Source organism: Lemur catta, chromosome 10 (genome assembly GCF_020740605.2).
Source record: "Lemur catta isolate mLemCat1 chromosome 10, mLemCat1.pri, whole genome shotgun sequence".
Classification (NCBI taxonomy): Eukaryota; Metazoa; Chordata; class Mammalia; order Primates; family Lemuridae; genus Lemur; species Lemur catta.
Window position 1 is genome coordinate 78,636,862 of NC_059137.1, and position 24,939 is coordinate 78,661,800.

Here is a 24,939-nt window from a genome sequence, read left to right on the forward strand (position 1 = left end):
GAGGTATATTAGTAAAGGCCAACTAACTTGAAGAAGTCAGTTAGAAAACCCCAGTAGCTACCAGTTTAAATTGTTGAAAGACGGAAAGTTTTATGGGGAGGGCACAGGAGTGGAGGATTCTAAAGATTAAACAGGCACCAGCAGAGAGTCCTCAAATGGAGGCTTCTGCACGAGCTTGGGAGTGGAAAGCAAAGTGTCAGGGGGATGCCTTCCAGCCTTCAGAGCAGGAAGAACTCTTGGGCTCAGGGACACAGAGTCGGAGGGGAAGGCAGATAAGACTGTCTGGCCCACCTGCCAGGATTTTGTACAATCACTGTGCATAATGATTCTCGAAAATACAAACATTGCTGGGACTGACTGACAAGTATTGTTCCAGCGGGGAGAGCTGTCAGGGCAAATCAATCCAACTCTACCACATGCCAGCGTGTAGAACAGATATAATTTTGGCTGTTAGGGGATGTCAAAGCGAAGGCTGTACCATATGTGTATTTTGAAGTGTGGTGTTCCTTCCAGTCTAACAACTTGAAAGATTTCTGGGGCTTTCCCCCCTCGGCTTTTTTCTACAAGAAGTTTTGAGAATTTAGCTTAAATAACTCTCTTGCTTTTACCTGCTATAACAATCAGGTTAAAGGAAGCTCTTCTGTCTCCACCCCTATCACCACTCTGCTCTCATTCAGGGTGTTAAAATCTGCTCTAGTGAGGAAAGGGTTATTTGCTGCTAGAGGATATTGTATGGGGTACCTGAGTAGGTACCTGGTGCCCTCCAAGAAGAGTAAAGGGGCTTTGCAGGAGTCTCTCTTGTTCCTCACTGCACCAAAGGCAGGGCTGCCAGGCTGGGCTTAAAGGCTTAGGAGGGCTTGTGCATATAGACCCCTTGGTAATCCCTGAAAGTCCACCTGCTCCTTTGGCGGCCAAGTGCTATGCTGAGCATTGGGTTGAGGCCCTCAGAAGGTCACTCACTCAAAATCTCTCTTCTCTGTTTCAGAATTTTTCTATGTCCTCCACCCCATTGCACACTCCGTACCTTCCTTAGGAATCTCTCCCACCAGTTATCTCCTCTTCTTCCTTCCTTCCTTTTTCTATTTTTCTCTCTGTTCAATTTCTTACCCTCTACGATTCCCCTTAATTTAACAACACCCTCAAACCTCAACATCACCCCTCCCCCCATCCGCTGGAGCCACCCTGCTGTCTCTAGACTGACCTCCCCCAACCAAGGGCAGTCTCCATGTGCCACCTCTACCTCCTCACCTCCCACCCATCACTCCACCCAGGGCAGTCTGCCTTCTTCTGCCCTCTTCAGGGTCATCATCCATGGCCTGCTGCCTGCCTCTGATTTGTCCATTTTGGTCTCATCCTCTGTCTTTCCCTGTTTTTCTGCACGGTCATTCTCTGAGGATTGGCCTTTGGTGATATATCTGTTCCCTTTGGGGTCACAGTCTTGACCCCAACCTCTTTGGCTGTGGCCAGCCCTCCCACAAAAAGTGGTCATGCTGAGCCGTGCACCTTTGATGGACAAAGGGCGGAGAGGAAAGATGGGTGAGTGACTCAGTGGAGCCACCTTGGCTCTGCATCAGCCTCTGAGCGGATGAGTTCTAGAGCTACTCCCTAACTGGCCTCCCTACCTCCACTTTCACCGCAGCCAGTGCAATCTCTCTTGTGACTTGTGTTATCACTTCTCTCCATGTTTGAAGGTCTTCAGTAGCTCCCCAGGACTCATCTGTATACAAGTCATGGACTCACATGTAAAGTCATAGACTCCCAGCCTGTGCAACGTGCGGGCAGGAGCATACTTCAGATGCCACTTGGCCCAAACTCCCTCATTTAGTACTGAGGAATTGGAGGCACAGAGAATGAAGTCTCTGGTCCAAGAGTCTATATTTAGTAGTGCCAGAAGGTCTCTAAACTGCTTAGTGAGATGATGAAGGCCCTCCGTGATCCAGCCTCATTCTGTTTTTACAGCATGTTGCCAGCTACTCCTCTTCAGGAAAAACCAAGATAAATCACTATTTCCTAAACATGCTCTGGACTTCTCTTCTCCTCATCCTTGTTCTTTCTGCTCCCCCGCTTCCCACCCCCCAGTAAATGCCCTGTTTCCCACCACTTTTCTCTTGTTCAATAACTCATCTATTTTTACATGTTCTTGTTATTATTTATTCATAAAATAGTTTTAATTGCCTAGTGTGTTCTAGGCCCAGCAGTGGGTTAGGGGAAATTATGCCTATTTGTCAACCCCATGCCCAAAGCATTTTTGAGTATGCCCATAGGTGTTTATTTTTATGCCATTATGATGTTAAGTGCTGTGGACTCCTTGTGTAACGCTTTGGCTGAGGGTGGCTTTTGTGTCCTATGTTCATCTCTTATTGAGTTCTGCTGTGAGAGACATCCTTAGGAAACCCACTCCTTACTCTAGGGACATTGTTAAGGATGTTGATCATTGTGCCAATCAGCAGCCCCTGTGTAAAGTCCATATTGTGCATTCCTTTGAAAACTGTCATGAAGAATCGTACTTTCCAGAGGAATCTCTGTGCTTTTACTTATGGGTAGCCAAAATTTTGTAAATAAGTGTGTTTGTCTTTTCTCTTTTCCTGCCAGGAAGGTGAGAGTCAAATTATGACTCAAGTTTAATAACTATTGGAGACAGTTTGCATTTGTACTTAGAGCTTTGTCTTAGATTTCTATTTCATGTTTCCTGACTTGAGTTGTTATTTAAGTTTTCATATTTCTTAGTGCCTAGAATCTTTTGCGAATGAAGCAAAGATGTAAGTAAATGGCATGATAGATATTCGTATGTGTATTTTTCTGCCCCTTTAGGTTATGAGTTTCTAGAGAACAGGGATTATTTTACTCCTCCCTTTTTCTGGGCCCTAGAAAAATTCCCAGGCATTTTTAGCAGGTTCTTAGTAAGGATTTATTGAACTAAGTTGATAAAAATAAACCCATGATTCTCTAAGTAGGCAAAGTCAAACTCACAGACTTTCTCATTCACTTTGCTTTTCATAAGAAGGCCAAGGAAAGGGAGTGTGTAGTGAAAAGAATTCAAGCCCTGTCTGTTACTCATTGTATAACCTCAGATGATTATTGTGCTCAGTAGATCTGATCTTCTTCTTTTTTCTTTAATCTGAAATGGAGGTAAGAATACCCTACCAGATTGTTATGAAGACTGATAACTCTTGTTAAGCTCTCAGTGCACTCTCTGGCCCATAATAGCAATCAGCACATGTTAGGCACCCTCTTCCCTCTCTATTTTCTCATTTCACCGGAAACAGTACTTGGAAAAGGAGAAGTAAGTGGATTGCTCTATGACCACAAGTAAGTCAATTAGTTGTGGTGTCATCTGTAAAATAAATGTGACCACTGACCTCATTCAGAGGGATATGAAAATTAATTGATGGTAATGCACATTGGGATTTTTTTTACGGAAAAGTGCTTAGGAATAGCTCAGTATCATTACATGCTCTGTGTCATCATTAATATTATTTATGAATATTTGCCCTTTTCTTGTCCTGGGGTGTTTTATGTCTGTGATCTTAATTGCATCTATTTTCAGTTTAGTACCTATCTGTAGCTTAATAAAAATGTAGATGAAATTAAAAAAATAGTTTCTATCTTTCACACAAATTTATGTTTATAAGGTTGGTGGTTTCACTTGATTCAATATGCTACTCATGCATTAAGATACTTAGGAAATAATTTTTGTTACTTATATCTTAAATCAAGTTCAAGTATTTTTCAAAGTATTTAACCTTTTCCTTCTGCTTTTCACACTCATATTTTGTATTTGTTGGCAGTTTTCTAATGAAATTCTTCATTATGAGATGTTTGGTCCATTTCGGATGATACACATGAATGTTTCAAGTATTTCTAGCAGAAAAGATATTAACTAAATGAAATGCCTGCTTTTGCTTGGATGTCAGGAAACCCTCACTGTCTTCAGTCCTAATTAGGGGCCTATGATGAGGAGTTCAAGGGTCACTCTTCTGAGAGGCAGGGGACCTGAATCCTAGCTTGGTCACCTTCAGCTGTGTGGATCTGGGACAGTCTCATCACTGCACGCGGAGCCTCACTCACTGATCCGTCAAACACAAAGGAGTCGATTTTGATGGACTTTAAGTTCCCGCCCTATCACCACGTCCAGTCCTATGAGATAGAACTGCACAAGGCAGGCTCTGCATGGAGGACCATAGGGGAAACTGAGAGAAAATTTCAGGGACCCCTAACATTATCTTCTAGGGTGCATTACTTTTCACCTTTCTAGTCAAAACCTTAACATGTCTTTCTTTTTAACACAGATCACTTAGAATTGGCATATATTAGACACTCAATAAATGTCTCAGCTTAAGATCCATGTGTTGAAGGGATTATGTCCACTGGGCCAAGGGTTTCTGCGAAACCCCATTATTGAGGAAATAGGAAAGACACATTTCCTATTTAAGACCTTAAATGGGTAGAATTACATTTATTTATTTTTTAAATTAGTTTTAGATTAGTACTAATGGATATAGACACGGATTAATACTTTATCTATTGCCCGTGTGTATATATAGAATGTGTGCTTCTGGGAAGACTCTATGCTAGGAATTTGATTTAAGCAATCTGAAGCTGCAAGCATCTCTGTAAACTGCTGAAGCTACTTTGTGACACAATGCATTTTCCAGTACTATAATGTGATATTAATACAAAACTGGAAATCTGTTCAGTTTCGGTATTCATGAGACAGATTACCAAGGCCGCCAGATTTCCACTCTGGAAAATTCCATCAGTGACAAAGACGCCCAGACAGCATGCCGACCACGTGAGTTTGGTAGTGTATTTCTTATAGCTCTCACTGAGACCTTCTTTTCTTTTGGTAGCGTGAATTTTAAAGAAAAAATTTTTTCTGTAAAACTTTTTAAAAAATGAGCTATTGTTTTGAGTTTTCCTCCAAATCTAGGAAGCCATTTACATTGGAATTTGGGATCTTATTTTTTTTTTATTACACTTATTCATGATGGGTTTCTGGTGATTTTGCTCAAGTCCTTAAAGTTAAAAGCAGAGAATTGACTGGTCTCAGAGAAAGGAAGCATATAAGAATTTCACATGATGACACAATAGCTTATTTAACATGGAATCTTTGCCAGCTGTATTGACTCAAGTCTGTAATCCCAGCTACTTGGCATGCTGAGGTGGGAGACCAGGAGTTTGACACCAGCCTGGGCAACATAGCAAGACCCTCATCTCAAAAACAAAAAACAAAAACAAAAAAACACCTCATGGAATCCTTAGGCTTGCTTCACTCCGAATATTTTGTAAAATATGAGTCAAAATGTTCATAGAGCCCTTCAAAACAATAATATTCAAAGTGCTAGTCCACAGTAAGATAGGAGTTTGTCCAGATTGTGAATCAGTGCATTTCTTCCTTTAATAAGAAAGGCTTGCTCTCAGAAGTCAGCTTAATGCCATGCAAAAGCCAAACCAAACCTGGACTCTTAGCCTCACTCCTGAAAGACAGGAGAAATGGCAGCCCAGTGTTCCTATAGCTTAGGTGAGTTCCTGAACCTCGGTGTGCCTCGGGCCCTGGGGACCAAGGCACAGGTAAGGGAGAGAGAAAGTGTGAGCCAGAAGCTCAGTGAGTGAGGGGAGTAACCGAGATGTCAGCAAGGACTTGGCAGAGGTGGTACAGGCATTGGCTCCCTAATATAGATCTTCCGTGACAGTTGGGGCTCTAGCAGGAGGGAGAGGGAGCAAGGGGCAGCGATGAGGCATGCGGGCCCTGGTATACCTGGGCAAGAGGGAGGGGGATGGCATCCATTTGAGAGGGTGGGGGAGGAAAGGCATCCTTGGTGCATTGCCAAGGTTTTATTTGAGCCAGGAAGGCACAGGGACTTTTAACGAGAGTTGGGGAAATGAGGAGCTTGTGGGGTCACAGGCAGTGAGCCCAGAGAGCACTATGGAAGGGTGTTCAGGGGATGCCAGGGGCTCTCAAGAGTTGACGGGGCAGGCACGAGCAATGTTGGGGTGAAGGACTGGATAACCAGGGACTTGCCGTGATGTTCGAGAGAAATGGAAATGAGGCAGGTTGGGATAAGTCCTGATGCTCTCTTGGAGCAGAATGGGATGAAATTCTCAGCTCAGTGAAATGGAAGCTTCAGGTTAGATGTTCTCCCCGATCCTACATCCGAGAGACTGAGCTGCTGTATTACCTACATACTCAATCGGGTTGTCGTGGGTTAACTGAGATAATATAGCACAATGGTATCTATCTATGGGTATTATTATTAAACATATTTTTTCAAAAATGTTTATATAGCATATTTAAATTGTCACCTACGCCTCTAAGTAGCTTCAGTCTTATAAAAAGAAATTTGTTCTGTTCAGAGAGAATGTATCGGCAAAAGGACACTGTTCAGATAATCTATGCCCCAAAGCACAACAAAGCAAATAAATGCAAATACAGTAGCCTATTTTCTAAAGAAAATATGCATTTACTGCTTTCAAGGTCGACATGGGAAAACCAGTTTAATAAATTTTAATTTTGAAGGTGATGAAATGGTAGCTTTCAAACTTATTTTCCAACAACTTTTCCCCCTGCTTGTAATAATAAAAGAAAAAAAATGTGTGAGTCAAATGCAAAAAAAGTTAAATACTTGCCTTGGTCTGGTTAGAGTGTGAAGTAAATCAAGTGGCAATTTAATTCCCAGTGAACATGTGACAACCAGGGAGTTAAATATTAGATTTAAATATGGCAGCTAATTCTCTGCAAGAATTACATTTGTGTCTGTATATGGGCACTCTACCTAATGAACACGTTTCTCTCCTCTTAAATTCAGGCGTCGCTACTGGAGCATGAGAAATTAATATACGTTCTTATATTCATTAATATTGTTGCTCATAAAAAGACCCTTTGATTTTTATCACCCGGAGCTCCTAGAGGCTCAGAGAGCCATTCACAGCTCCAAACCATATGAATTATCAGGGGGAAAAAATCCCATTAAAGCAAAACCTTAATCACCACTCGCATTTTATATCAAGTTGTGTCTAGAAAGAAACTGTATAGGGTATCCATCAACATAGAATGGATAAATAAACGGTGGTATAGTCCTTCCACAGAATATTATGAAGTAGTAAGAGGGAAAGAATTACTACCACACACATGATGTAACTCAGTCTCAAGGGCGTTGTTCAGAGAAAGATGCAAGATATGGAAGAATTCATATAGTATGATTCCATTTATGTAGCCTTGAAAACAGGCAAAGCTGCACTATGTCTTGTTAGGGATATAATGTTGGCAGCAAACTTAGAAAGGAAATGATTAACACAAAATTTAAGATAGTGGGTATCCCTGGGAGATAAATAGGGAAGTGAATACAATCACGAAAGAATACAGTTATGTTCCTACTGTACTAGTGATATTCTCTTTCTTAAATGAGATGGTGGGTTCGTAAGTATTCATTTTATTATTATCCTTTAAACTGCAGGGATATGTTTTATATTTCCTTCTGTTTTTATAACGCAGTTCACAATCAAGGGAATAAAAAACTTTTAAAGAAAAATGATCAGATTACACCACAGTACTAAATCTCTACTTTGTGCTTAGCCCCTAAGGTATATTGCACAGGCTCTCAGGACTTCCTCTTCACCTTGGAAGCTTGCAGGTGTGAAATGACTGAAGGATAAATCCTAATACAACTAGGTACAAGCCATGATCTAATGTGAATTGGGGAGAGGTCTTTGGTGGTCAAAGCGGTCCTGGAAAGCTCTCCCCCAGGGAGCAAGAATTTGAGCTGGACTTGGAAGGGTGGACTGAGCAGAGAGAAAGCCTGGGGATCGTTTTTACTTTTTTCTCTATTTCTCATGTAAATCAAGTCTCTAGTCCTGTTTAACACAATTTACAATTGAAAAGAGACTTGGTAGTGTAGAAGAAAGAGCCTGGACTCTGGATTCAGACAGACTGGGGTTCAGATCCCAATTCCATTCCCAGACTGAATCCTTGACATTCCTGCAGACTGTTTGCCCACGTATAAAATGCAGAGAGGAATGGGCTTGTGAGAACGAATTGAGAGAACATTGGTGGCCACACATTCCAAGCCCTAGAGGGCATTGCAATCTCTCTTTAATACACTACCGTCCAGGGGCAAGGAGTTTAGAAAAGAATAGTGACCAAGACCCAGCGATACACCAGTGCTAAAGAGCCGGCATTTAACGTGCTGGGTGGAGAGGCTCAGGACTGCACTGCAGTGTTGTCCTCTGGGGAGTCTCCTTGTGGGTTTCTCCTCCATTGGGTCTGTCCTTTCTCTGGTGCCCACCTTGCAGCCCGTGAGCCTCTTAGAACCCTCAACTGCCTCCTGCCTTGCTCCCCAAGAAGGCGTCTGGAGGAGTGACTTGGGCCAGCTCTGCTCCACACTGTAGGGAGAAATATTCTTCTCTCTTCCCCAGATTCATCTATTCTTGTCTCTTCTTGGCTTTGGAGAGCCAGGACTGGGGCCTGACTTTAGAAAGGGGCTAAGAAAGCCAGCTTCTAGCACAGTCTAGATATTTCTGGTCTAAGCAAAAGAAGTCCCTGGGGCTCAACCATGGTCTGTCTCACCTCACAGAAGGCTAAAACTTGGGTGAGGCCAAAGCCTTAATTAACACTGCATAGATTTTGCATTTTTCCCTTTGTGTCCTTTGAGCTTATCTCCCTCAGGAGTCTGAGATGGCTTAACAAAGAATTAGGGATTCCTGGCTATGTCTCCTCCTTGTCCCACCAGACACATGACTAACAAATACATGCAAAGAATCTGACTTATAAAGAGGCTTGCCAGTAATGTAAATTTCTTTCTCATTTCTCCCCTTCCCTAGTCTATAGAGTTTATCAATGATATTTTGTAGCCAACAGCTAGGCCTCTACTTTATCTCATCAAAAACAATAATTGAATTCCTAGGAGCCAGCTGATGAAACCTCCTTCCAGGCATTTGGGCTGGACTGTGAAGACGGACAATGAGCTTCTCCCGTGATTCACTGTGTGCGGAGGAGAGAGTCTTGGGCCTGCACACTCAAGCGTAGGCCACTGCCTCCCCCTCCACAAGCTTCAATTCCAATTTCCATTCTGTCTTTGTTTTACAGTTGTTCAGCACATCAAGCGACATAACATTGTTCTGAAAAGGGAGCTAGGCGAAGGAGCCTTTGGAAAAGTTTTCCTAGCTGAATGCTATAACCTCTGTCCTGAGCAGGACAAGATCTTGGTGGCAGTGAAGGTAAGAGAACGTTCTAGAATGTCTCATTATCCGTGGTCACACCAATGTGTGGAAGTTTTATTTTATTTTATTTTAGTGGCCAATGCAGGAGCAAATTGTGTCTGCTATGGTGGATGTATTCAAATTCCTTTAACCGAATGGGCAGTGGGAAGGACGCTTGGGGCCTACTCAACTGTCAGAGGTTCTTCTCGGGGGCAACTGACCGGCCTGCCTGCAGGCTATAAATAGCTCTAAGCCACTCTTCCACATCCACGTTAACTAAATTCCAGACGTCAGTCAGTGAGGTCAAACAGAATTCAACCGGTTAAGTCTTGAAGAATCAAACTTGTCTTTCCCGTTGCTTGGTGCTTTTGCCAAGCTCAGCTGAAGCTTTCCTCAGGTTCATGGTCTAGAAGGGAGGATTGTGGACCTTTTTTTTAACCCTCTCAGCCTCTGCTCCACTCAGTTCTCTACCCTGCCCCTCCCAGATGTTTCCAAGGCCCCATAGTACAGGCCTGATTCCATCTGGAGTGGACAGTGTCTCTGGTGGACTCTACCACCCTAGGAGATGTGGGGCTTTTATTAAAATAAACAAGTCTAAAAGTCCTTTATTATAGACATATCCTCATAAACTCAAAAAAAGAGCCCTGGTCTTCGATAAGATAAACATTATTATTGATAAAGATAAAATTTCCATTGAGTGCTCTAAAACATAAGAATTAACAAAAATAGCACAAACAACTTGAGCAGATATTTTACATATGCATTGTCAAAATTAAAAAAAAATTCACCAAAGTATTGAGTGAGATATGTAAAACACTTAAAAGAAGCATATATTTAGAAAATGAATTGAGTGCCAAATGAATATGGACATGGCCAATTGTACTAAAATGTAACTTCTTGGTTTAATATAAGATGATTGAGTTTTTTGTTGTCTTTTATATCTGCCAAACAGGGAACATTTGCATGAATGGCATTTGTTTACTAGTTATAACCAGGCCAACTTCTCATTTTTAAAAATCAAGTGACTGTTATACTTAGCAATAAAATGTTTCAGGGTATACCTAATGGGTAACTGAGGAGAGAACTAAAATTATTCTTGGATTTACCCATCCTAAATGGTTTCTGTTAAAGTTCATCCAGCTGGAAAAACTGTACATTTGCTTTCCTTGTCGTTGAAAGATACTAACCAGGGTGACACGATACTCCTAAACTCTCAGAGAAGCCTCCGAACAGCTGCACTTTGGGAATAAAGGACAGACCTTTCTAGGGACGGTACAAGTGAAATATATCAAATAAATATTGTCTCCACAAGACAGGCAAATGGAAGGGGAGAGTACACAGGGGAGTGTGGAGAAGAGGTAAGATCGAATGGGGTAGAAGGTGCAAATGAGAATCACGCAGTGGTTCTGGAGATGTTTAATTGCTGTGATTGCTACTACTTCTTTTCTTTCATTTACTCAAAAAGTTTTGTTGTTGTTTTTTTAGCACAAAATGTTCAGAACATTCGGCAGTGTTACATCTGCAGTTTTGCTTTCTTCTGCTTCTATCTTTTTTTTTTTTTTCTTTTGGTTCACTTGGACCAAAAGGTGGCTCTATTTTTGTAAATTCGTAGTCTGATCAAATGTTATAGCTGGAAGAATCTTGGGGAACATGTAATCCTAGCCTAGCCATGTGTAATAGACAAGGAAACTGAAGACCCTGGATTCGTATTCTGGGCCCACGTTTTGCATTGCTACTTGGAGGCCACCCAGGAAGCTAAGTCAGGCCTTCAGACTCTGACCGAATTCACTTCCCAGTGTCACAAGGTGGAAATCTTTGAATGTGAGAAAATTCTGTAAGATTAGAGAATCTTAGATGATAGTGTAGGAATAGCTGAAAAATCTCAGCCAGATAGAGATAGATGTAAAAAATTTCTCCGTGGGTAGAGCCTTTCATCTCAGTACCATTCCTTATCCTGTGCCTACTTCTCCATACCTCTTGCACTGCCCTTAAGGAGAGGGTGTTGCAGAGCTAAATCCAGGGCACCTTCAACCTGTGTGTCACATTTCCCTCTAGACACGTGCTAAAACAGGACTTCAGGGCTTGGGCTACTGACAGTGGAGGGTTAGCTGGTGACAGCAATGTTTAGCCACTGGTGCCTGGGCTGGCCTTAAGAGAGACCACACAGCATTTCACTTTCCTGTCCACCATGAGCTTCTGCTTGGGGATATCTCCCATCAGCACTGTCAGGGAGGCCCCTCTCTGGTTTAAATCTCAATTACACCCCTAATCCCACCTCTGAACCAGACCCAGGGCCTAGTCTTCAAGTATCTCCTGGCTTTGCCAAGTAAGTGTTTGCAAATTAATGGCCTGTGATGATGAGTGTTTGTTTGTTAATCAACGTGGAAAAAAAAAAAAGGTGGTGGTGGGGATTGGACCCTTTATCTAATCCTGACTTCTCTTTGCAAGTCCCCTTCTTGTTAAAATTCAAATGAAACTGTCATCTCCAATAGGGAGGACAAAGTGTCTGCAGACTAAAAATTCATTCTAACTTCATGGTCACTAACCTAAGAGATCTCATGTCAGTGACCCTGCATGTGAATTTTTGTTGAAATAAGAGGTTTTGCTTATATTTGCTAGAATAATTCCAAGCTTCTGAAAGGAAGTTCATTTCAATTTTCTGCGATTCAGAGGCTGCAGCCTTGTAAGGGACACAAGCTGGATCTTCCACGAGCTCCAGAGTGAATTGGATCAGAGTAACCCACGGACCTTTCACAGTGCTGCCTCTCGCCAGCCTGACCTGCTCATTTTTTAGGGCTTTGGGCCAATTGCAAGTGTATTCAAAGACTATCTAAAGGAGCCTGGGAGGGAAATGTCTATGGTTCAGCCTTGACCACAAGAAAGGGATTTTTTAAGGAAAGAAACAAACTGAAGGCAGCTTCCAGGGGCTGCACAGCCTCTCACCTCTGTGGAATGGCTGCTGGGCTCACTCCTCTTCCACTGGAGGCACTAGGGATGTTTGACAGCCTTTCTGCTGTTGCTTAGCAACCCCTGCAGCATTGATTATGCATGCTAAGAAATAGCAGCTATTGTCCTTTTTGCTTCTCTAGAAGGGGCTGAGTCTGGTTTGAAATCCAAGGCTTTACATTCAGATTGACAGATGTCAGACTCCTGTAAATTCTGGTCCAATGATTTCAGAGCTTGAGCCATCCACAGGAAGCTGTTTAGGATGGAAGTGGTCCTAAGACACCTAAGACGCCTGCAGCACACTCAAGGGTGCAGGGGGGCCGAGCGTGCCTCTCCTGTGAGAGTACCTGCTTATTTGGATCCAACCGGATTGCCCTTTTCTTGATATTTTTGGATGACCTTTGTTTTGTGGAGGAATGGATTTGTCAACCATTTTTTCCCTTTACACTGAATTACAGTCAAAGAACCCACAGAGAAGATGAGAAACAGAGAAACCAGCCTTTGATCAAACAGAGTTGCTTTACCTTTAAGTAAGTCAATTGCCAAGGAAACGCTTCATGGCAGTTTCCCTGCATTAACTGTGGATGCCTTAGCTATTTTTGGCTCCATCCAACCTGCGTTTCAATAGCTATAGTTCCTACAACATTCCCTTGTACTATGAATGCGTGCTGATACTTGTTTTTTAAATATAGCCACAAGTGTGCTTTGTAGGATTCATGTTCTCTCCTCTCCTTCCCCAGTAACTCAGATGTATTCTAGAGACATAAAGTGCTGAATATGAGAGAGAACTTGGAAATCGTATATAAAACCCAAGCCTCACGTTTTATAGATGAGAAAACCGAGACTCAGGGAAGTTGAGTGACTTCCTCAAGGTGCAAGTCAAAGCAAGGTGCAGGTGTTGCACAGGAAGAAGACTTGGCAAAATAAAAAATAGTGAAATCTGAATTCGTCAAGTGCTTTCTTGGGGATACAACTTAGGATTTTTGTTTTTCATGTTTCTGAATTGCTTCTTGTCAACAGAGAAAATGATGTTGTTTTTCTCCACCAAGGGTTTGGGAAAAGTTAACTGATAAACCCTCTTGGACATCACCATGAGGCACGCCCAAAGCAGCAGCCAACACGCTGTTGCCGTGTCCATGTCCGGATGGCCCGTGCCCAGCTGCTTGTTCCCAGTGACTCCTACTCATCCATCAGCTCTCCTTTCAGTTTTCCCTCCTTGGGAAGTCTTCCCTGTGCTCACTCCCTCATCTAGGTCAGACCTCCATATTACATGCTGTTAAAACATCTGTACTTGTCCTTTATAGCATTTGTCAAGGTTTTAAAATTATATATGTGCTGTGGGCTTATTTAATGAGTGCCATTGAATGTCTGTCTCCACTGTTAGAGTGGCATATTCTACAGGGTGGGAACTGTGTCTGTTAGCACAGCGCCCAATATGTAGCAGCATGCAATAAATGCTTGCTGAATGAAGGAAGGGAAGGATGGGTGGCTGGGCGGGTGGATGAATGGAAAAATGGACCATGGAAATAATAACTCTTCAAGAAATTTCAGAGTTGGCAGTTGGCATTTCTAGGTAAAGAAATAATTTGATGATCTATTGATAGTCATAGAATTTTATAGCTGAAAGCACCTGTAAAGATGATATATAGAGAATAATGTAATCTAATGAGAAATCATCTTAGAAATAAATATAGAGCAATTATTGACATTCTTTAGCTTAACTTGCCCACTTGCCAATGAGGGAACAGGAACCCAAAGAAGGCAAATGACCCAAACAAAGTCACATTGCTTAAATGAGGTCATTTAATGTCATACCTAGGACTAAGCCTCAGTCCGGTGCTCATTGTGTGGCACACTTTCATTGATAGAATTCTACGCATGCCCTAGTAAATCACATTGAGGAAATTCAACAAATGCCACTGATCAAATAATATAAAGGAGTATATTAGTTATGCTCATTTGTATACAGGCATGAGGGGCACTTTTATATTTTCCCAAGTAGAAATTTAATTCAGGGGAGTAAGTGGAAATAAGGAAAACCAGATTTCTGAGGGAGTGGTTTGGCCTCAGGGGGATACAAGCAAAACATCATAATCAGCTTTCATAAAGAGAACAATATCGTGTTCATTGGAAACTCAATTCAAGCTGGTTTAAGCAGGAAAGGGAATTTATTGGATCCTGGAAATCCATGCTACTAGCAAACCTAGCTGCTGGTATCCTAGCTTCAGACACTGCTGGATCCAGGGAATCAACAATGCTCTTCTCTCTCTCTCTTTTTCTCCATCCCTTGGTTCTGCTTTCTTCCATATTGGATTCATTCTCAGGAAGGTTCTTTCCACATTGTGGTAAACATCTGGCAGCAATGGCTATCAGCTCCAATCCTGCCATCCTAGCAACCCAAATGAAAGAACTGTTCCCAAGAGTTCTGCAAAAATCCAAGGGCTTACTCCTCCTTGCTCATCTTGGTTGTGTCCCAGGACCCTCGGCCCAGAGGAATGGAGCATCTGATTATGCTGACCTGCATCACACGCCCACCTCTGGCAATGGAAGATGGGGCCAGCTCTACCAAACACATACGGGCTCAATGTGGGGAAGTGTTGGCTGCCTGGAAAAATGTTCGGGATGCTTTAGCCAAAAGAAAAGCGAAAAGATCTGGCAAGAAGAAATGAAAGATGACCAACTCAAGTGGGAGCTGCAGGGTAGCCAGGCCTCCCTGCGACTGGAACAGTTGGGATCTACGAGCTCACTCAAGATCTGAGGCAGCCCTGGTGACTGTCCCTTCTTCATCTTCTCAGCAGGGGCCTCGGGGATTCTCCTCTGGGCTCCCCCACTAATGCAGTGCAGCTGTCTCTTGCCACTGCTGCTCCCTAATATTTGGCCGCTGCTTCCAACACCAGCTACTGCTCACACTGTCTCTGTGACTCACATGCTCATTCCCCAAGAAGCAAAACACTATGGGCACAATTATTCCAATTAGTCATCTTTATTGCCCCTTAGTCTTCAGGCCCAGGACACCTACGTGCAACACAGTCATCCAGGGTGGCCGCCTGGTACAGAAGAGGCTACCTTTGGGAAAGGAAGCGACCAGGGCTATTTGTCTCAGAATCTGGATAAGGACAGCATAAAGCTCATTCTCTCCAATTCCAGAAAAGTGGAAAAATTCCTAGATGAGAAAGAGCATCAAGAGCTCATTGACTCGAGTTCTCTGCCCAGTGGATTTATTTCTAAGACAGATGGCTAGTCTCATCCTTTCTTTTTTCACAGTAGTCATCGTACCAGTTCTCACCTCTTCGTTGATTGTGACGTCCCTCTCCCACTCCTCTCTCTTCTTGCATGTCCTTCCCACTTTTCCATTTACACTGGCATGTGAAATCCTTGTTCCTGCAAAAAGAAAATTGATGCTGAAAAGATTAGTTATTTATTAATAAGAGGACATTTGTCAACATTGCCCTAAAAAGAAACATTGTGTGCTTGCACAGGACACAATGTTGCAGAAAGCACTGACTATCAATTCTACCTTTACAAGGCTCTAGGAACAGAATTTGTGGAGCTTTGAGTAGTGTCTGTGATTGTCTTTTTGTCCAGACATTGTTTAATAGATTTTCATTGTTCTTTGGTGTAAGTGCATTCTTTCCGGCATGTGTGCATGTGAGCACACACGTGTGCTGTAAGATGGAGAGCATCATGTTCCTTATAAGAATCTTTTGTGTACTTGAATCAGGTAGGCCCCTGCTAGTAAGTTGTCCCATCAATTTCCCTTTCCCAGTAACTTCAACTTTTAACCTTTATCAGGGATCTGTTTTTTGTCTTGGTAATCACCTTCATTTCTGGCTTATCTCCAATTTATCCACATCTTTTCGGAAAATCTAAAACCAAAACAGTACATTTCACTCTAATGTGAACTCATCTGGCATCAAACATAGCTGGAAGATTCGTTTCAAACCTTTGTGTCTTTGGAAAGTATGCATTGGGATAATTGTGCTGCTCTTTAATTCACTTTAACATGACAGACCAACACACAACCAATGGTAGCCATGCTCTGCCATGGTCCACCAGTTCCTGTATGGCTAGTGAAATTTTCTCCAACAATTTTACTCTGATGTACTTAAAGCCTATAAAATATATTGCAGTTGTCCATATTGGAGCTTAATTTCTGATTTACTCCTTTGAGTCAATATTTCTCTAATATGACAATTGCTATGAATTAGTTTTCTGTCTTTCAAAGATTTATCATTTCTAATATGCAACTTCATGTAACATGCAAGCATAAACCATCAATTTTATTCCCCAAATTATCGCAAGTATGTTAACATATGTGAATTAGAACTTAACCTCCTGCTTCCCTTTGGACGGTTGGCTTGTTGGATCTCAAGACGGCTGTGAAAATAAAGATAGTAGCAGTCAACACCCTAGCTGTAGATCTTGTATTTGAAGGTTGTCACCTGGTACACAATTAAAATCCCTTCAAAGGACAGTTATATACAATTAGCTGAGTTGATATACGCAGAGTGTTAGTTCCTAGCACATAGCAAGCACTATCTGAGTGTTCCTCATCATTATTGTCTTCATGGGATCATTTAATTAGTTGTCACACTTGTAGGGATGTTAGAGAGCTACCTATTGCTACCTACTACTGTTATTACCCTGGATTTTAAGATTTTATTTTATCAAGTTTTTTTTATCTCTGAATTTATTAAAATATACTCCTCCAAAGTTCACTTTTATAAGAATTTGATAGATAGTTTCTCTGTCATTTTTTAGGAAAGACCCCACCCATTAGAAGAATCATGCAGCATCGTGACCAAGGCTTGCTCTAAATGCTTGGCTAATCATGACCTGGAACAAACTTATAAGGGAGTCTACATAGTTCTATTTCAATTTTGTATTTTATAAGTGTTTTCCAGTGTTTCCTAGAAGAGGTTGACCCATTAATAGCTTACAGAAGTGGCTTTCGTAGAACAGTGCAGTCCAATAGAAATATAATATGAGCCACAAATGCAAGTCATATTTGTAATTTTGAATTTCCTAATATGTACATTCAAAAAGTAAAAAGAAACATATTAAATTTATTTTATCCATTAGTTTAACTAACATTATAATACTATCATTTCAACATATTAGTAATATGAAATATTAATGAAACATTTTACATTATTTTATTCATACAAAGTTTGCAAAATCTGGTGTATATTTTTCACTTAAAACACATCTCAATTTGGACTTGCCAAATGTCAGACGACCACTAGTCACATGTGGCTGTTGGGCACTATATTGGACAGTGCATGTCAAGAAGGTATTAGAAGCATAAAGATTCTTCATTAGCAGTAGATTTTGTCCCAGTGATCCTGACCCAGAGGAACCTGGGCATATAAGCCAAACATTCTCATACATCTTGGTTACCTGGTTTGAGAGTTTATTCATTCCATTTATGTTTTAAACACCGTGGTGAGAATGGGGCATAGTGAGGTCTTACCATAATAACATCTTCGATATTTTGTCCTTCACCTTAACAGACATTCTGCCTCTATGATCTCTAAAATGTATAAGAAGAATATGAGATCAGTATTTTAAAAAGGACACAATCTCTGTTTTACCTTGTCTCTCCTAACCCACCTGTCCTTTGAAATGCATGATCGTTTGTCGTGTCCTACAATGTGCTATCACACCAATGATTTCAAAGAAGCCCTCTTGCCTCTCTTACCAGCTTCTCATTAACCTTAAGATTTTGCTGGAGCGTTTCAGATGAATTCTGATTTTCGTTTTGTTTTTGCCCTTCTATTTCACCTTCACTAGTGTCTCAGTTCGGTGCTGAAATGTATTTCGTGCTACTCCACTGTTCCAACTCTGAATCGATATGTACTCCAGGCAGTATCTCACTGTCGCTCTGGAGGAGACCTCTCCCTTGTGAACGTCTTCAGAAAGAATGGCAGCTTTGGGGTGTCAGGAAACTCACCAGGAGTAAGAAGAAATGAAGCTACAAAGCAGACAGTAGGAGTAAGAAAATAGCAATGCTCAGTGATCGGGCAAATATGCCTGTCAAAATGAACCTGAAGTGGAGGGAATTGTCAGTGCGGGAAGCTGCCACCCCATATTCATGGCCTCAGCGCATTGCCAAGGGACGCAGGGAACCAGCCAAGCCTCACATAATTGAGTGAAATGACAATCAGCTCTGGTACTAAAACAGAGATGATTTTTATAAATAGGGTTGATAGCAGGATTTTCTAGCTTCTGATTGCTATCTGGCTAGGGTTCCACCCTTAGAAAAATTCTGCCCTTAGCTTGCCAAATTCAGAAGATGATTTTGCCCAAGTTGTTACTGCCATATTTTCTGAATCTCTTAAAATAGAATTGAATCATAATTTAGAAAAACATGCAAAAATGGATGGGCATATAAGATGAGGCCAGGTTTGTGAGATGCATTTGTCCCATGAATAATGAAATCTCCTCTCTTAATTCCAGAAATGTTACTAAAACACAGCTTTTGACATTGCACCAAGAATGGGCTGCTTTCCATAGTATTTTTCTTTGGGGGCATGGAAATATTAGATGCTTCTTAACTCTTTCGGGTCGGTGCTCACAAAAAGAAAACCCTGGCCTCTCTCCTTCTTTCTCTCCATCCTTCCCTCTTTCACTGTCTCCCTCTCTCTCTCTCTCTCTCTCTCTCTCTCTCTCTCCCCCACCCCCCCCCCACACGTACACACACAGGCACACAATCTAGCATTCTTGAATCAACACTACATAGCTAAAACTTGAGCAGAAAGATTACACACAGAATTTGTTCATGAGTTGTGATCATGACCTAGATGGGTCAGCACCTGTTCCCACTCATGAGCAAAGACAGGCTGAGGACTTAGAAACGAGCTGTCTCCGTGCCTCAGAGCAGCCTCTGAATAAAGAGGCTGCATCTCCGAGAAGGCCTTGCAGGCCAAGGGCTGGATCTCGGTGTGTAGTCTGGTACTTCCAGGAGCTTAGCAGGCCATCCGAGAAAAGGTGGCAGCTCTGGCCACACTGCTGCCCTCGTGCCTTAGGCTGGTGCCGCACTTTATCCACGCATCTCTTGGCCTTCTGGGATCCTTGGGTGAGCAAACTGAGCGCAGGCCTGGTTGTGGTTTCAGATTCAAATCACCCAAATGTCTATCTCTGCCAGGGGCTCAGGGAGACATCCCAACTTACACTACCTCGCCCCATCCTCCCTGTGAAGTACAGGGTGATATTGTTACCCTCACTCTACAGAGAAGAAAACCAGAGTTCAAGAGGTCCCAGGTCACAGCCAGGATTTGAATTTGGATCTTTTGATTCTAAGCTAGGACTCCTTCTCTTTGATCACTACAGTTGTTAAGATTTGCCGATTGACTGGAAGAACACAGATGTTTGGGGTCAGCTCTGCAGGAGAGAGAGCACTGGGCAGCCCCCCTCGACCTTAGAAGCAGGTTCTTCTACCTGCTTGCTTTCTTGGTCCTTCCTTCATTCCTGCTTCTTACTTGGGCCCACATTCAGCCTTTCCAGGTAACCATTCACTTGTCATGCCTTTCCCATGCTCTTTTCTCTCTGCTTTGCACAGACCTCATGTGTCAGGGGGTCTTTTAGTTGCCTGACACTAGGTTAAGCAGCCAGTGATTAAAAACAAGTGAACAGGGGACGCTTCCACTGTCAAAGGAACAGTGGAGACAGACACGGACCCACAACCATGCTGCAAGTCCGAGCGTGAGAAATGCTCTCGTGTGTGTGTTTTGCTCTGAGAGCCCAGGAGAAGGACCCGGCAGGTGATGACTTCCAGCTCCTCCACTTCCTCCAAGTCCATCTCCTTGCCTCATCTGCTGTTTTTCTACTGAGAAGTTCAGCAAAACAAAACAGTGGGTGAATTTAAAGAAAAAAATGACCAAAAGCTTGTCCATGGATAAAACCAACCTAAACAAATGGTCAAGATAAGCACATCACTCCGCCTCTATGACAGGGATGCAGAGTTTAGTTTGGATCTAACTAAACTAGCCAGTTCTGGGAGAGCAGAGGGGACGGGACAAGCCCGGGTTCGGTAGCTTCAAGGGAGCAGAGACCCAGACCCCAGGTTCTCGGCCACTGTTCATTTTGTAATTAAATGAAGAAATGTGCTGTTTCCATGGCAACAGCACCATGGAAGCTTTATGGCCTCTCTGAGCACTTGCTGGCCCAAATCCCCTCAGTTTTCGAAGCAGAACTGGTGGTGCTTATAGAGACACTTCCCAGAAAGCCACATATTAGAGTGAAGTGAAAATGGTGAATCCGATCACCAGACCCTTTTTTTGAATGGTATCTCCAGAATCTGGCATAAGAAGCAACTGCCTCTGGTCTAATGAAAGCTGCACCTATGATTTTTGTCTCCTTCAGTTAGGTCACCACTGGAGAGAGAACTTGAAGTCCTGCTAAAGGCGGTTAAGGAAAATGCTAGATTGACTGTGTGACGATGGTAGCAGAAAATACTTTGTGATCTGTGGCTGCCTCCACCACGCCAATGTTTTCTTGTGGCTGACACAAGGCAGGCCCTGCGTACTCACTGGTCCCCTCCCGTGTGGCCCCTCGCAGCCCTGGGCATGCTGCACTGCGTGCTGAAAACTCATTCTGCGGTGGACTCAGTGAGGAACCGCCCGGCCCCTCTTCAGAATGAAGGACTTGCCCCCCAGTTGCTGCCAAAGCTGCCACTGACAGTCTTCAGCTGCCTGCCCGCTCAGGGGGCCCAGCAGGTCCGCCCAAGGTCACACTCCCCTCTGGGGGGTGGACATCCAATGACTGATTAATAAAGGGCCATAAAGACTCAGCCCCCTTAGCCCAAGTCAGACCGGCTCTGGAGGGGCAGCCCGTAGGGGCGTGTGAGGCTTTTGCTGAGACTGCATCATGACTCCGCCTCACCCCTGCACACCCCCTCCCGCAGGTGTGGATCCCGAGAGCCTGCCCTGGTAAATGTCTCCTGCCGGTCTCCTCTCAGCCTGCTCCCCAGGGACCTTGACCTGTGACACATCCCAAGGTCTATAGGTGGTCCAGGTTGGGGATGTCCCCTCAGGGAGAGCAGAGTCCAGGCAGTGATCTAGAAAATGACCACCGGGGGCCCAGCCCTGTTCTTAGCTCCTGGCTGTAGTGTTTAGTTTTGTAGTTGGTGTACATCTGATGGATGGCAGTGTTTTCATTCCGTCCCAATGGCAAATTCATGTGAACTTGGATGCTCGCATTTGCCATCTGACCTTGGTAAGGATTGCTTGCATCTCCCTGGAGACAGGATTCACACACTCACACGTCATCTCTACTGGGAGGAGTCCTCGGGCTTCCGTCCTCCTCCTCAATCAGAAGCAATCACCCCCTCTCTGAACTCACTTGTCTATACCAGAGACAAGTAAACATGCAATTAGACTGTATTGCAATCAGCAATATGATAGAAATAGGTATGAGGTGCACCCAGAAGGGTCATCTAACCCAGCTTGGGGGGCAGAAGGGTTGTGACAGCAATGAGGGGTGGCCAGGGAACACCTCCCAGAGAGGTGGCAGCGGGCTGAGTCTTGGAGGACTGCTAGATATTAACCATGTGTACTAGTTTCCTATGGCTGTTGTGACACATGACTACAAACTCAGTGGCTTAAACAACACAAGTTATTTCTCCCACAGTTCTGGTGGTCAGACTTCTGAAATCAGTTTTACTCAGCTCAAGTCAAGATGTTAGCAGGGCTGGTTTCTTCTGGAGGTTCCAGGGTAGAATCCATTTCCTTGCCTCTTCCAGCTTCTAGAGGCCACCCACGGGGCTTGGGGCTCCTTCCTCCATCTTCACAGCCAGTCGTGTGGCATCTTCTCTCCTCTCTGATCCCTGCTACTGTCCTTGCATCTTTTCTCTCTTTGCTCTTATAAGGACCTTTGATGACATTGGGCCCACCTGGATAATCCACCCCCATCAAGACTCTTAATTTAATTATACCTGCAAAGTCTCTTCTGCCATGCAAAGCAACATATTCCCAGGTTCCGGGCATTAGGGAGTGGACAGCTTTGGCAAGGGGTGGGGGGGGGGGTCCAACTTCCCACACCAGCGACCACACCCACGATAGCGTTCCAGGCGGAGGAATGAACATGTACAAAGCCAGGGAGGCATGGCCCGTTGTCATCTGGGCTGCAGATAGTTCATAAGAGGAGTGTCAAGGGATCAAGCTGGGCAGAGATACAGGAGCTGGTCCATTCAGGACACTGGGCTTTTAGCTCAAATCATAGTTATTTATATACATGTCTTGTCTCCCTATTTGCCCATAGCGGCCTGAGGCCAGGATCTGGGTCATTGCCTTCTTGATGCTGTCACAGCTCTCCCACCGTGATGGGTACATGGCAAGACCTGAGCACTCTGTGTGGGATCAAAGTGCCATCCTCGCCCTGCTGTGACACTGTGGTGACCAGGTGATCTGAGCAGAGGCGTGCTTCTGGCCATCTTCGCCAGGGCAGCATGACTAGTCTTCTTGCAGCTCACTGGGCAGGGACGTTTTGTGAGCCAGCAGCATGTTGGGGCACAGGCTGGAGAGGGCTCGCTAGACTGCTACACACAGACCTGCAAAGTAATCACTGCTGAAGCGGGAGATGGGTTCATGCACATTCATTATACTCGTCTTTCTACTGAATATTTTCATAGTATAAAGTTTCTGAAAGGTTATATGAGCAGACATAAGCTGCACGTAGCATCACAGAAAGCACAACAGGTACCAAAAGGGGAGAGAAGCTCAAGGCAATCACTGGGTCCAGACCCGGGTTTGAAAGGGTGAGGACTATAAAGAGAGCTCTGGTCTGTAACTTAATGAGAGGACGTCTGTGAAAGTTTGTCACAAACTGTCAGGCTTTGGGTACACATAGGGATTATTCCTCAGTTATTAATATAAATGTTCTTTTCTCGGGAATTAGGCTGTTTTCCAGTCTCTCGTGTGATAAGTGAGATGAGTGTCCTTCCCATTTGGGAATTTTAGGGCCCACTGAATCCTTCCCCAGGCAACCTTCCCCCTGACATCCTCGGTGTAATGTGTGTTGGGTTTCTTCCCTCTCTGCCACTCCTCAACAGACGCTGAAGGACGCCAGCGACAACGCACGTAAGGACTTCCACCGCGAGGCCGAGCTGCTGACCAACCTCCAACACGAGCACATCGTCAAGTTCTATGGCGTCTGCGTGGAGGGCGACCCGCTCATCATGGTCTTTGAGTACATGAAGCACGGGGACCTCAACAAGTTCCTCAGGTACGAGACAGTGAGGGGTAGGGGAAGGTGGGCTCAGGGGAGGAGCAGGACTTCAGGGCTCAGACAGCAGGAAGGCAGGAACAGGGAGTTCCTGGGAAGGGTGAAGGGGCCCCCAGAGCTTTCTCTGGAACAGTCTCTCCTGGTAACCACACCAAAGCATGCCAGGAAAGGAACAAAGGGAAAAAAGAAGGCCACAGCATTGCTCTTTTTTCCCTGGTCAACTAAGTCTACATAATGTGATGCTAATGATTCAACTCAATTCAACCTGCATTTATTGAGCATGTGTCACATGACCTGGTTTGTGACACGTGCATTTGAGATGGGCCTTTGGGGATCTGTGGGAGTTTGCCAGGTGGATAAGAGAAGGACGCTACTTGAGGCAAAGGAAACAGTGGGAGCTAAGGTACCCGGGTGTCACAGCGAAAAGTGCAGTCAGGTGACAGTGAGGAGTCTGGGGCTGCCAGACTGTGGAATGAACCAGGGGGGCAGGAAGTAGAAAAATCACTGGAGGATTCATGGCTGGAAGGGGTGCTTGGACTTCATGCTGAGGACAAAGAGAATAACCAGGGTGTCAACACTTCCGAGGATCTACGGTGGAGTGATCTGAATCCAAAGAACCAAAGCTGCAGAAGGAAGGCAGTAGGACAACATGTGGCACCACCGCTGAAGGCTCAGGACTGTGGCTGGGGCTGAGCCCCTGAGGGCATGAGAAAATGGACAGCTTCACCTTGCGAGGTTTCATAGTGAGCAGCGTCTTTAGAAGAAGGCAAAGCAAGGGAGAGAAAATGTTGACACCAGAAGGGAGTCACTGGGCTATTCAATAGGGTTAGTGTCACTTGGAATTCTAGCATTGGTCGACTGAGTTTTAGTTCAGCCCTCCCTCAGGTACAGGGTACAAGGAACTGGGAGATGCCACAGGACAGAGCAAGTGAGAAACAGCTCAGAGTGAGCATAACCCGGGAGGAAAGGTTAAGTTGCTTTGCAACAGCCAGGCTAACTCACACAGTACGGGGGGTGGCGTGAGTGACTCAAGAAGAGACAGTGTGGTATGATGATACCCCTAGGGGTTTTGGTCTCCAGACAGAGCTGAAGTTGAATCTCAGCCCTGGTATTCATTAGCTGAGTGACCTCAGACACGTTTCTTAGCTGTTCTGATGAGGGTAGGGTAGCCACGAGGACTGGACTAGAATAAGCTCAGAAAGTGCTTGGCGTAAAGCAAATAGGAAGTATTCAATAGGTGGACGCTTGAATTCCTCCAGGAATGATTTCCACTGGTAACCCAGGTGCCCCAGTAAGAGAAAGCACACGGAGGGCTGGATTTGGTAGGACAGGGAAGTTAGTGGTCGCCTGGGTAGAGCCCATAGTGAATGTTCTTACCCTGCATCCACCATCTACCGAGGGAGAGCAGAAATGCACTGAGCCTTGGTGAAGGAAACCAAGCGACGCTTTTATTTGCACTGAACAGGGCCACAAATGTAAGCGGCAGGTGTGAGATCGGAAACCTAAAGAGTAAGAGGTCCCAGTAGCAAGGGTCGGGAGACCTAAGTTCTCCCAGGAACGACCCAGGTTCTTCTT

At 44.0% G+C, this 24,939-nt stretch overlaps 1 protein-coding gene across 5 annotated transcripts in view; it reads left to right on the forward strand.

Moving 5' to 3' along the window:
• The window catches only part of NTRK2 (neurotrophic receptor tyrosine kinase 2), a 343,471-nt gene that overhangs the window by 241,544 nt on the left and 76,988 nt on the right, over nt 1-24,939 (forward strand). For all 5 annotated transcript variants that reach the window (XM_045562234.1, XM_045562236.1, XM_045562233.1 and 2 more), the window contains 2 exons: nt 9,083-9,213; nt 23,192-23,364. In XM_045562234.1, the coding sequence (XP_045418190.1) occupies nt 9,083-9,213; nt 23,192-23,364 (304 nt within the window). The remainder of the gene's footprint in view (nt 1-9,082; nt 9,214-23,191; nt 23,365-24,939) is intronic.